At 43.2% G+C, this 13238-nt stretch overlaps 1 protein-coding gene across 1 annotated transcript in view; it reads left to right on the top strand.

Moving 5' to 3' along the window:
- Positions 1–6689: 6689 nt before the first annotated feature.
- The window catches only part of LOC124709006 (O-acyltransferase like protein-like), a 204737-nt gene continuing 198188 nt past the window's right edge, over positions 6690–13238 (top strand). The window contains exon 1 of the mRNA XM_047240639.1: positions 6690–6791. Coding sequence (XP_047096595.1) covers positions 6690–6791 — 102 coding nt within the window. The remainder of the gene's footprint in view (positions 6792–13238) is intronic.

Genomic DNA, 13238 nt, shown 5'->3' on the forward strand with positions numbered 1-13238 from the left:
GATTTTGAAATCAAATACTAGATTTTAAGTGCTACCCAGGAGCTCATATAGGCTCAGACACAATTTACTAACAGTTAGCTGAAGATTAAGAGAGTAGACAGGAAGAATCAGCGTGGAAAGAAGTGGGGTATGCAATTAATAAGGAATGATGATGTGCATTTGAAGTTCTCTAATGCTGAAGATACTCTCATAATGAATGCTGAAGAGCACGGAAATCTCTAAAGAAGGGCCATCACAGAAATTGGACAGACAAATATAAGTACAAGGAACGTAAATGGGAAAAAACTTTGAGTAACAGAAGAAATACTTCAATCAATCAACGAATTTTGTACAGCACACGCGTAGGTGGGTCGCTCTGCGATTTTCGGCAGAAGGCGTTTTAGTATGGCGCCATCTATCTGCAAATCATATAGCATGTGTGATTTCTGTGCCTGGCATTCTTCGTACGCTTGTTCTGTATGTAGGGCGTCGACGTGCGGATATCATCCAATGGTCCCAACGCCTTCTCCAGTATCACCTTGACCTTTTTGCTGCATGGTGTAACCAGTGGCTCCTGAAAATCAAGACCCAGGTAATCATCATAGGCCATACCACTCGCTCCTTCCGGCTCCTGGATTTCTCCCTTACCATCTGTGTCTGTTCTGTCCGCCTCTCCCCCACCCTCACCTACCTTGGCCTCCCCATTGACCATCACCTCACCTGGATCCCTCATCTCCGCTAAATCAAATCCAAAGCCCACAACTGCCTCCAACTTCTCAAACTCCTCTCTGGCTGGACATGGGGGTTGCACCCCTCTATCATCCTCCACACCTACAAATCCTTAATCTATCCCATCCTCTGTTATGCCAGTCCTGCCTGGATATCCGCCCCCCCCCCAAATTCTATAAGTCCCTCCAGATCCTCGAGCGCCATGCACTCCGCCTCACCTTCCGTATACACCTCCCGTCCCCCAAGCAGATACTCTACGACCTCATTCCTTTCCCCCATCTGCTCCTATTCCTCGAACATATCCGCATACTCTACACCTCCCGCTGCCTCGATCCTCCTCACCCCTTGGTTGCTCCTCTCCTCTCCAATCACCACCCTCTGCCACGCCTTTACTGTTGTGTCACCCCTACCCTCCATCTCTACACCCTTCATCTCCTTTCCCAAGGTGGCTTCCGTCAACTCCCCCTCCCGGATGATGCCCTGTGTCCCTCCATTTATCCCTTCTATCAACTCTGATCCTCACCCCTCCCCTCCTTTCCCCTGTCCTTTCCCTGGGCTCCCTCTTCCCCCTCTTCCATCCTGTTTTCTCATCACCTAACTTCTCTCTCTGCCTCCCCTCTCCCCCTCGAGTCCTTTTGTATACCAGTCCTCTGCCTTTCTCCACTCCCTGTCGCGTCTGCCCAGCACCTGCCCCCCTCTTATGGGTCCTCGTCCTCCATCGGATCCTCTCCCCCCTCCCCCCATTTCGTTTTTTCCTCTCCTTCCCCCTCCCCCTTTCCTTTCCCGTCATCTGTCCAGGTTCCCCCCATCTGCCCTCGGATGTGGTGTATCATATTTGTGCCAATTTTTTAGTGCAATGTTCAAGTGACTGTTCAGTGTTGTTCGTCTTTCCAAAGTGTTGCGAACAGAAATCATGTATTTTATTAGCATCATCAATCCTTTGTTCTATGTTTTAAGTTCCACGATTTTCCGCCATTTTACCATTTAAGTCACCGATTTTATTGCCTGCTTTTATTATTTATCATCTTCATCTTTTTAAAACAAATTCTGTAGGCTGAAGAGCGGCGTACTAAGCTGCTGCCAGCCCGCCCCCTTGGAGGGGGAATCTAAACTCAATAAAGAAAAAAAAAGTGGATACCGTCAGTCGTACCTAGCCACCAGCAAGGTAGAACCACCTGAAGACGTCGGACAGTTGCTCTGAGGAAATCAGGACACGTTCATAGTATTTGTTGACCCAGTAAGAGCGTTCGACAATGGCAAACGATGCAAAGTATTCGAAATTATTAGGTCAACAGTCCACAGAAAGCACAACATGTAAACCGAACACAGACGAATGTAAATAAGATTAGTGAGAAAACTACCATCCAAACTGAGGAACATGTATTGGACGAAATGAAGGAATTATGTGATGTTGAAAGCAACATAACCCACGACGCACGCAGCAAGGAGAACATAAAAAATTGACCATTTGCGAGGACTCGCTTACTGAGGATTCCGTACAGACTTAACTACGTATAAAGACAGAGTATCCATTCCGGTAATCAAGAATCTCCACCATTTTTGCCTGACACACTGATACGGGTGAGATATCGGTAACATAGATTTCAAGATATTCGGGTAGTTTTAACTTCAATAATGTAAATGTGATAAAATCATGCAGGAGGCAGGCAACCATTGTTATAACAATCAGTAGTTCTCCATTCAGGCTGACTGGGTCACAATGGTAAAAGGCAAACATCATGCAAGGAAAGACTTTAATGCTCATACGAGGCATTTCGGAATTTATCCATCATCAGAAACACAGGTGCGGTTACTGTACGTAAATACGGCGTTTCTCATACAACGTGAAACGCTATAGGGTAGGGTGGGGCTTTCTGAGACATGGACAGAAATAAGAAAATATTCTACTGCGCAGCCCGCGCGCGGAGCCTGGATGCCATTACGTCACAGAATCTTTGCTAGACAAGTTGTGCACAAGCTGCAGGAAGTGTTTTCAAGTATATTTAACCCAGAAAGAAGGAAACAGAAGAGGTAAGACAGTACTGCTTACAAAAATCCGCCATCTAACATTAAGCCAGTTTGAAATAAGATCTAGTGTTGGAATACATGAATGTTAGTTATCAATCTATCCGCTATTAGTTGTGTAGGATCCAACAGGTCGGTCAACAGAACAACTAACGAGATATGTTGGAAATATGAGCGACTGCTTTAATTAAAAAAAAAAAAAAAAAGGTAATGGGGATATGTGAATCAGTCTTCGTGGGGCTTTCTGAACCCTAATAAATATGTATTATTTCTTCTTTATTGAAGTATTCATGTAGTTTAATTATTGTTGTTGTTGTGGTCTTCAGTCCAGAGACTGGTTTGATGCAGCTCTCCATGCTACCCTATCCTGTGCAAGTTTCTTCATCTCCCAGTACCTACTGCAACCTACATCCTTCTGAATCTGCTTAGTGTATTCATCTCTTGGTCTCCCTCTATGATTTTTACCCTCCAATGCTAAATTTGTGATCCCTTGATGTCTCAGAACATGTCCTACCAACCAGTCCCTTCTTCTCGTCAAGTTGTGCCACAAACTCCTCTCCTCCCCAATTCTATTCAATACCTCCTCATTAGTTATGTCATCTACCCATTGAATCTTCAGCATTCTTCTGTAGCACCACATTTCGAAAGCTTCTATTCTCTTTCTGTCCAAACTATTTATCGTCCATGTTTCACTTCCATACATGGCTACACTCCATACAAATACTTTCAGAAACGACTTCCTGACACTTAAATCTATACTCGATGTTAACAAATTTCTCTTCTTCAGAAGAGTCTACAATTTATATCTTCTCTACTTCGACCATCATCAGTTATTTTGCTCCCCAAATAGCAAAACTCCTTTACTGCTTCAAGTGTCTCATTTTCTAATCTAATTCCCTAAGCATCACCCGACTCAATGCGGCTACATTCCATTATCCTCGTTTTGCTTTTGTTGATGTTCATCTTATATCCTCCTTTCAAGACACTGTCCATTCCGTTTAACTGCTCTTCCAAGTCCTTTGCTGTCTCTGACAGAATTACAGTGTCATCGGCGAACCTCAAAGTTTTTATTTCTACTCCATGGATTTTAATACCTACTCTGAATTTTTCTTTTGTTTCCTTTACCGTTTGCTCAATATACAGATTGAATAACATTGGGGAGAGGCTACAACCCTGTCTCACTCCCTTCCCAACCACTGCTTCCCTTTCATGCCCCTCGACTCTTATAACTGCCATCTGGTTTCTGTACAAATTGTAAATAGCCTTTCGCTCCCTGTATTTTACCCTTGCCACCTTTAGAATTTGAAAGAGAGTTTTCCAGTCAATATTGTCAAAAGATTTCTCTAAGTCTGCAAATGCTAGAAACGTAGGTTTGCCTTTCGTTAATCTTTCTTCTAAGATAAGTCGTAAGGTCAGTATTGCCTCACGTGTTCCACTATTTCTACGGAATCCAAACTGATTTTCCCTGCGGTCGGCTTCTACCAGCATTTCCATTCGTCTGTAAAGAATTAGCGTTAGTATTTTGCAGCTGTGACTTATTAAACTGATAGTTCGGTAATTTTCACATCTGTCAACACCTGCTTTCTTTGGGATTGGAATTATTATATTCTTCTTGAAGTCTGAGGGTACTTCGCCTGTCTCATACATCTTGCTCACCAGATGGAAGAGTTTTGTCAGGACTGGCTCTCCCAAGGCCGTCAGTAGTTCTAATGGAATGTTGTCTACTCCCGGGGCCTTGTTTCGTCTCAGGTCTTTCAGTGCTCTGTCAAACTCTTCACGCAGTATCGTATCTCCCATTTCATCTTCATCTACATTCTCTTCCATTTCTATAATATTGTCCTCAAGTATATCGCCCTTGTATAGACCCTCTATATACTCCTTCCACCTTTCTGCTTTCCCTTCTTTGGTTAGGACTGGGTTTCCATCTGAGCTCTTGATATTCATACAAGTGGTTCTCTTTTCTCCAAAGGTCTCTTTAATTTTCCTGTAGGCAGTATCTATCTTACCCCTAGTGATATGCGCCTCTGCATCCTTACATTTGTCCTCTAGCCATCCCTGCTTAGCCATTTTGCACTTCCTGTCGATCTCATTTTTGAGACGTTTGTATTCCTTTTTGCCTGCTTCACTTACTGCATTTTTATATTTTCTCCTTTCATCAGTTAAATTCAGTATCTCTTCTGTTACCCAAGGAATTCCACTAGTCCTCGTCTTTTTACCTACATGATCCTCTGCTGCCTTCACTACTTCATCCCTCAGAGCTACCCATTCTTCTTCTACTGTACTTCTTTCCCCCATTCCTGTCAATTGTTCCCTTATGCTCTCCCTGAAACTCTGTACAACCTCTGGTCCTTTCAGTTTATCCAGGTTTCATCTCTTTAAATTCCCACCTTTTAGCAGTTTCTTCAGTTTTAATCTACAGTTCATAACCAATAGATTGTGGTCAGAGTCCACATCTGCCCCTGGAAATGTCTTACAATTTAAAACCTGGTTCCTAAATCTCTGACTTACCATTATATAATCTATCTGATAGCTTCTAGTGTCTTTAGGATTCTTCCATGTAAACAACCTTCTTTTATGATTCTTGAACGAAGTGTTAGCTATGATTAAGTTTTGCTCTGTGCAGAATTCTACCAGACGGCTTCCTCTTTCATTTATTACCCCCAATCCATATTCACCTACTATGTTTCCTTCTCTCCATTTTCCTACTCTCGAATCCCAGTCTTCCATGACTAATAAATTTTCGTCTCCCTTCACTACCTGAATAATTTCTTTTATCTCATCGCCGGCCGCGGTGGTCTCGCGGTTAAGGCGCTCAGTCCGGAACCGCGCGACTGCTACGGTCGCAGGTTCGAATCCTGCCTCGGGCATGGATGTGTGTGATGTCCTTAGGTTAGTTAGGTTTAAGTAGTTCTAAGTTCTAGGGGACTGATGACCACAGATGTTAAGTCCCATAGTGCTCAGAGCCACTGTTATCTCATCATACATTTCATCAGTTTCTTCATCATCTGCAGAGCTAGTTGGCATATAAACTTGTACCACTGTAGTAGGCATGGGCTCGTGCCTAATTTGGCCACAATAATGCGTTCACTATGCTGTTTGTAGTAGCGTACCCACACTCCTATTTTTTATTCATTATTAAACCTACTCCTGCATTACCCCTATTTGATTTTGTATTTATATCCCTGTATTCACCTGACCAAAACTCTTGTTCCTTCTGCCACCGAACTTCACTGATTCCCACTATATCTAACTTTAACCTATCCATTTCCCTTCTTAAATTTTCTAACCTACCTGCTCGATTAAGGGATCTGACATTCCACGCTCCGATCCGTAAAACGCCAGTTTTCTTTCTCCTGATAATTTTTAATTATTTTTAATTATTATAGCTTACAATAATAATTGAATAATGTTCTAATTAGGCTACAGCAATTAGCAAGACATACTAATTTAGTAAATACAAAAAGAATTTTTGATTTTTCGCTTTGTTCAGATGGTAAGAACATATAAACGAAGGACTCGACGGTAAGCGCTATAACCAGTGTTTTACATAGGCATATAAGCGCGCTGCAGCTGGGCTTTATAAAGTGCCATTTACGACGCTCTATACACGGGTTCAAGAAACTCGTTTCCTTCGGGGAATGGAACAGAATCAAACGCATCAAGCGATCTCTCAGAGGCCCCTCCCGCCAGAGGTTCGAGTCCTCCCTCGGGCATGGGTGTGTCGTGTGTGTGTGTGTGTGTGTGTGTGTGTGTGTGTGTGTGTATTTCTTAGTGTAAGTTAGTGTAAGTAGTGTGTAATTCTAGGGACCGACGACCTCAGCAGTTTGTTTCCTTAGAAATGCACACACATTTGAACATTTTGATCCCTCAGAGAAGAAGAAAAATGGACCATCTGTCTGTTTTATCACCAGAACAAGAAAAAGATTTGGTTTAAAGATTGAAGAGTTTATCTAACCATGGCTTTGGACAAACCTCACTTAGCGTTAGAAGAGCCGTGTACCATTATACAAAAATCAATGATATTGTGGTTCCATGGGGAGAAGATACGAAAGTGGCTGGTAAGTATTGGTTCCTTTCTTTCATGAAACGACATACAGAAGGTATTTCATTAAGGAAATGTGAGGCACTTTCTAAAGCTCGAGCCATGGATTAAATGAGGAAGCAGTTAAACAATGTTACAATGTTTTGATGTTTGTCGTACATGAATTTTATTTGCAAGGTAAACCACCAAACAAATATATTGTGGACGAAAGCGGTTTCCCAAGAACAATAGGCCTGAAAAAATTGTGGCGGAAAAAGAAAAAAAGAGAAGTAGTTGCACTGACAAGTTTGGAGAGGCGGTAAAATGTGACAGCCGTTGTTGTCTTCGTTCTTGTCTGTTGTGCCGCTGGGACATATCTTTCACCGTTCTTGATCTTCAAATGCGAAAGAATGCGAGAAGAATTCAAGCTGGCAACTCCTCTAGGTACTCAAGTGTCTATGTCAGATTCGGGCCACATAAATGAAGATTTGATTTTGAGTTGACTCCAACACTTTAATAACCACCGTTCACAAGGCAGATATCTTTTTCCTTTGGATGGTCACAGTTCACACCTTTCTCCCCAATGTCTGGAATACTGTGCGAAGAATCACATTGAATTGGCGTATCTGCCACCACCTACTACACATATTCTGAATCCGCTGAACAGAACTTTCAAGACATTAAAGGCGTATTACTACCAAGAAGCAAATTCATTTATACATAATAATCCACCAACCTCCATTACAAAATCTGTTTTTGGTAAAATTTTCGACGTCACCTGGAAGCGAGAAGTTTGTGTAGGAAATGTTGTAAAGCGATTTAAGGGTGCAGGAATTTTCCCCGTCATTCCTAACAAAATACCATCACACAAATTCCTTCTTTTGTCTACATTCCTGAATGATGTATACTGTTCTGTTACCACAGAATCCGAAGTAAACCCAGTCCCTGCAACTCTTTCTAATCCTCCAAGACATTCGGAAAGTCAGAACTCATCGACATCATCTTCATCATTTTCTTCTGTTTTGCCATCTCCAAAGAAAACTCCCGGTACCACACGTGCGCGAAGAGAGAAAAATTTAGCTTGCAATCTGACTTCATCAGCTCGTCTCAGTCTTACGCAAAGGAAGAGAAAATTGCATTTTGAACACTCCCAAAGGAATGCGCTGGATGTTCAAGAGAAACCTTCAAATGAAGAAGGTGATTCATCTTCATAATCGCCGGCCGGTGTGGCCGTGCGGTTCTAGGCGCGTGAGTCTGGAACCGCGAGACCGCTACGGTCGCAGGTTCGAATCCTGCCTCGGGCATGGCTGTGTGTGATGTCCTTAGGTTAGTTAGGTTTAAATAGTTCTATGTTCTAGGGGACTGATGACCTCGGCTGTTAAGTCCCATAATGCTCAGATCCATCTGAACCATTTTGAATCTTCATAATCACCGGATGCTGAGTCTGAGGAAGAAAACGTACTTTGTTGTTTTTGCAGCATCAAATATTACGACCCAGATCTGTGAAGAAAAGGGAATGGATCAGGTGTGATAAGTGCAAGGTGTGGTTTCATGAAATTTGTGTGGAGGCTGCTGGTCTTAAACAGTCCCGCTGTGGGAAATGCGTGTAACAACTACTGCGACATTAAGAAGTGTAACTGAAGTGTAATCTTCCATATATTGTTATTTTGTATAATTGTAGGACAGATGACAATGATTCACATAGATCCATTTACGATTCAAATAGCCTCAGAAATTTTTAATTTTCCCGATGTGTCAACGTTCTATATTTTGTTATCTACAGTGGAGAAGAGTAGGTTTTGAAGCATTGTGCCCGTATCATGCAAAACTTATAACTGTGACCTATTCTCCAACAAAATTTAACATATGTAATGAAATAATTGGGGCCCAGAAAGTTGAAATGATTCATTTAGCCCCACCTTACCATATTTACATGCAGTAATCGCACTTGGATTACTGATGATTGCCTAGACACCCCATATTTGACGACGAGCAGCGAGACGTAACACCTAGTACGTGCAACATTTCTAGTCATACTACATCCAGCCCCAACAGAAGTCACATATTGATCCATTATGTCATATTATTGGAATTGTACAATCACATTTGCAACACTCACGCAACGTTATCAGTGTCAGCCATTAGACTGTGACCTAGTCAGCCTGAGGGCGAAAATAGTGATGCAGAACTACTGATTGAATTCCGAGACTGACATCAGATAACATGTAACAAAAAAATATTTTTACGTGTGACATAATTACAAATTAATGTTTTGGGTATTTTCCCTTACTTGCACTATGAAACTTACTTCTTCCCAAATTTCTTCGCTCTAGATTATTTGCAAGCAACCTATAGGTTTTTATGAGTGAGTTTATATCAAAATATGTGACATAAATGGCCATGCTTTTGCATTAACTTAGAAGGTAACTTTCATTGTACCGCAATGGGATCATAGACCCTAGTATGCGACGTAAATTTCAACTTGAACGTGCGGTTTACTCAAACCATTGTTCCCCATTCTGGTAGATGGCGCTGTAATCGACAAATATCAAGTGTGTTTCTGCAATTAAGATCCGACATATTCGATTCTACATTTCATTTACGGTGTAGATACAAACCTTTGTGGTGGTGATGTAACTTTCTATGGGACCAAATTGCTGAGGTCATAGGTCCCTAGGCTTACACATTACTTAATCTAACTTACGTTAAGGGCAATACACACACACCAATGCCCGAGGGAGGTCTCGAACCTCCGACGGTGGGAGCCGCCCAAACTACGGCAAGGCGCCCTAGACCGCGCTGCTACCCTGCGTGACAAACCTTTGTGTTCTAATGGCTGACACTGATAACGTTGCGTAAGTGTTGCAAATGTGATTGTAAAATTCCAATAATATGACATAATGGATCAATATGTGACTTCTGTTGGGGCTGGATGTAGTATGACTAGAAATGTTGCACGTACTAGGTGTTTCGTCTCCCTGCTCGTCGTCAAATATGGGGTGTCTAGGCAACCTGCTTTCTCGGATCGCTAGACAGCAATTCGATCAAGTCATATTAAAAAAAGTCGTATTTATTAAAAAAAGTATTTTACAGTACTTAACTGTATCATTTACATAGATTTATCGCAAGCAAAGGGCGGCATACAAAATAAGCAATCCTGTTCAGACAAGACTGTGATACATAGTGTGTACAAGCGAAGTAACTGTCGACGCTTCTATCCAAGCCGCTCGTCTTGAAGTTACTCTTCAACTGGGTGTCGCCAATCGGTCGCGGCAATTATGTCCTCTTCACATAGGGACCACTGCCGTCGCGTTGTCGTCCTGGAGAGGGGTCGGTCGGCGTGTCATTGGTTGACGTCTTCTCACAGCCATCTCTGCTCCATCGTTCTCGATTGGTGTGTCGGCTCTTGACTTTACGCTGTAACTCTCACGTCAGACTGAAACTGAACTAGGATGTGTAGGAGGGTGAAAACGTTGTTACATTTATTCTAATAGTATGTGGTGGTGGAATTCTGGCGACGCACGGAGCATACAGCGAATGTGATTTCTTGGAGAACAAGGAATTGCTCAAAGCGAAACGGTCGTTGCAAAACGGATTCTTTTGGTTTGAATAAAGGGGTTTAGTGATAGGGTGGATGGAGGTTTGATGGGAGAGGGTTTAGCCTGGCTTTTATGGGGGCAGATGGGATAGGAGACTGTGCAGGTATTACATAGCGGCGGGGGTTGAAGATTGGGACATTGTTTCAGGTGGCAAATAGCTTTATGGCGGGGAAAAGTACGAGGTTTTTCTTCATTTATCTGTAATTTGAATTTCCATCTAGAGTAGCAAGCTAGCAGCAACCGTGATGCCGCTCTTAAGGTTTTAATCAAAACGATTAAATAGAAATCCATTTATAAGAATAAAAAGAATGATCTTATTTTTTATGGACAGTGATATGAATGATCTTGAGACTTGCAAATAGGGTGCTGCTGTGGACTCCTGGTAATGTTTCATAGGTGAAGGATTTGGGTACAGATGGGTGTATAGAGAAAGTAATATGAGAAAGGATGTGGGGCAAGTACTGAGAATGGTCAAAATATTGGATGCATGCCTAAAGGATGCAGGGAAAGGATGGGTTGGAAACCTCATCTAGAAAAGGAAGAGGCAGGGTAGATTTTAGTTGACAGGATAGGTAGGTTTTAGGAACGATTCTATGGTTTGGGAGGGGATGCCGGTTGAAATGATCCCGAGGAAGGACATGCAATGTGTGGACGCGTCAGGAATTTTAGACTTGCTGATAGATGTCACTCACAAGCAACGCTTCTCAAGAGTGGGAAATACAAGGAGTTGTTGGGAGTCGTGATTGCTGGAGACATAGGACTGGAAAGGATATTCCAGGTGTTAGAATGTGAGCACTTCCAGCTGGGAAAGATATGGGTGGCGGAGGGTAAAATGTCACGAAAAATGGCGCGGAGCGCATGAAGTTCTTAAATTTGTACGCAGTGGAAAAACCAGAGGAGTGGATATTCGTCTATCACTTGCAAAGATGAGGAGGATAGGATGGACGAGCGTCTTGTAGGTTTATTTGATGGTCAAGTCATTTAGTTCCTTTGTTAGTCCAGTAAGTAGTTTTAATCTATTGTGGGCTTTCTTTTTGATGCTTAATAGTTGGCTTAAGATTAGATTTTGGCCTACATCTGCATTTACATTTTCCAAAGCATTGTGAAGTGTTAGTTCAAAGTAAATTCGTGTTTTAGTAATGAGAGTGGGACTGTTGTGGATTTTGAGTCGGAGGTATTGAGAACAGAAAACTCTATGGGTTTTTCTCATAATAATTACATCGGTTTCTGCAGCATTCGTGGAGAGGTACTACTGATTAAACAAGAACGTGTAATTATTGGTTGGTTGGTTGGTTGTTTGAGGTTAAAGGGACCAAACAGCAAGGTCATCAGTCCCTTGTTTCAAATAGACTCCATTCTGCTAACGGGACATCTCAGTATAGTCAGAAAAATAAAACGGATAAAGGGGAAACGTAAAAGGGCAGTCACGTTGTCATTAGTAAAAACAAATGAGGGAAGTTGCAAGAGAACGAACCCAACACTATGCTGAAACAGCATAGGCAAGACCACCTGTGACTTAAAAGGTACAACTGCTATAATGCAGAAAATACGTATGGGAATAGAAAAACTAACCAAGCCTTAAAAAGAAGGGGTAAAAACAGAGTAAAAGGGAAAGAAAAGAGGATTCCGGTCAGGGAGGTGAATCGGGAATCTCTGAACACTGCCTACAGTGGGAGACACCCAAACACTCACCGCCCTGCCCCAACACCAGAGGGAGATTAAAAACTTTAAAACTGAGAATAAAAACCACTCTCCCGGAGGAAACCTAGAACCAGAGAGACCATCCGGGAATCGTCAGCCAACATCAAAGGTAAAGTGTGGGGGAGTCTGTACTTAGCACGCAGAGCCAAAAGAAGGGGGCATTCAACCAAAATGTGGGCTACTGACTGGAAGGCTCCACAACCACATAGCGGGGGTGGCTCATCACGCAAAAGGAAACCATGGGTCAGCCTGGTATGGCCAATGCGGAGACGACACAGCGTGGTCGAGTCCTTGCGGGAGAGGCTAAAGGAAGAACGCCATGGGCCTGTATTCACCTTAATGGCACGAAGTTTATTAGACAGTGGAGTAGCCTCCCAAGAATTGGCCCATGACTGTGCAAAGTGGGATTTGATGTGAAGCCGTAAATCCGCTGCAGGAGGGGTTACAGAAAACGGGGGGTAAGTAACTGCTCCCCCAGCCAAACGATCAGCGAGCTCATTACCCGGGATACCCACATGGCCCGGGACCCATAGGAAGTCAATGGAACAAGCAGCACGGTGAAGATCAGCGAGATGGTCATGGATGGCAGAGACCAAGGGATGGCGCGAAAAACACCGGTCAATAGCAAGAAGGCCACTCATCGAGTCCGTACATAACAAAACGCGGTTGTGTTGGGATTGTTTAATAAAGGTAAGGGCCCGGGAAATTGCCATCAATTCCGCAGTAAACACCCCACATGAGGGTGGCAGTAGATGATTTTCCGTTCCAACAAAGGACGTGAAGGCATACCCAACATGATCAGCAGATTTAGAGCCATCAGTGTAAAAAACAACAGCATCCCGAAACTCCCATAAAATTTGGCGGAAAAAGGAACGGAACACCACCGGGGGGATGGAATCTTTCGGACCGCGGCGGAGATCCATCCGAATTCGAGGCCGAGGAACTAACCAAGGAGGGGTGGAGGGGAGGGAGCGAGGAAGACAGGACAAAGAAGGAAGCCGAAAATCACGGGTAAGAGACGCAAGGCGCAGCCCAACCGGTAAACCCGCCCGAGGGCGGGAGTCAGGCGGGCGACGTCCATGGTCTGGGAATAGGATAGAATAGGAAGGATGAGCGGGAGAAGAACGGATAGTAAGGGCATAAGACACCAGAAGCTGGGACCGCCGAACAGAAAGGGGGGGGAT

Source organism: Schistocerca piceifrons, chromosome 7 (genome assembly GCF_021461385.2).
Source record: "Schistocerca piceifrons isolate TAMUIC-IGC-003096 chromosome 7, iqSchPice1.1, whole genome shotgun sequence".
In the NCBI taxonomy this organism is placed as follows: Eukaryota; Metazoa; Arthropoda; class Insecta; order Orthoptera; family Acrididae; genus Schistocerca; species Schistocerca piceifrons.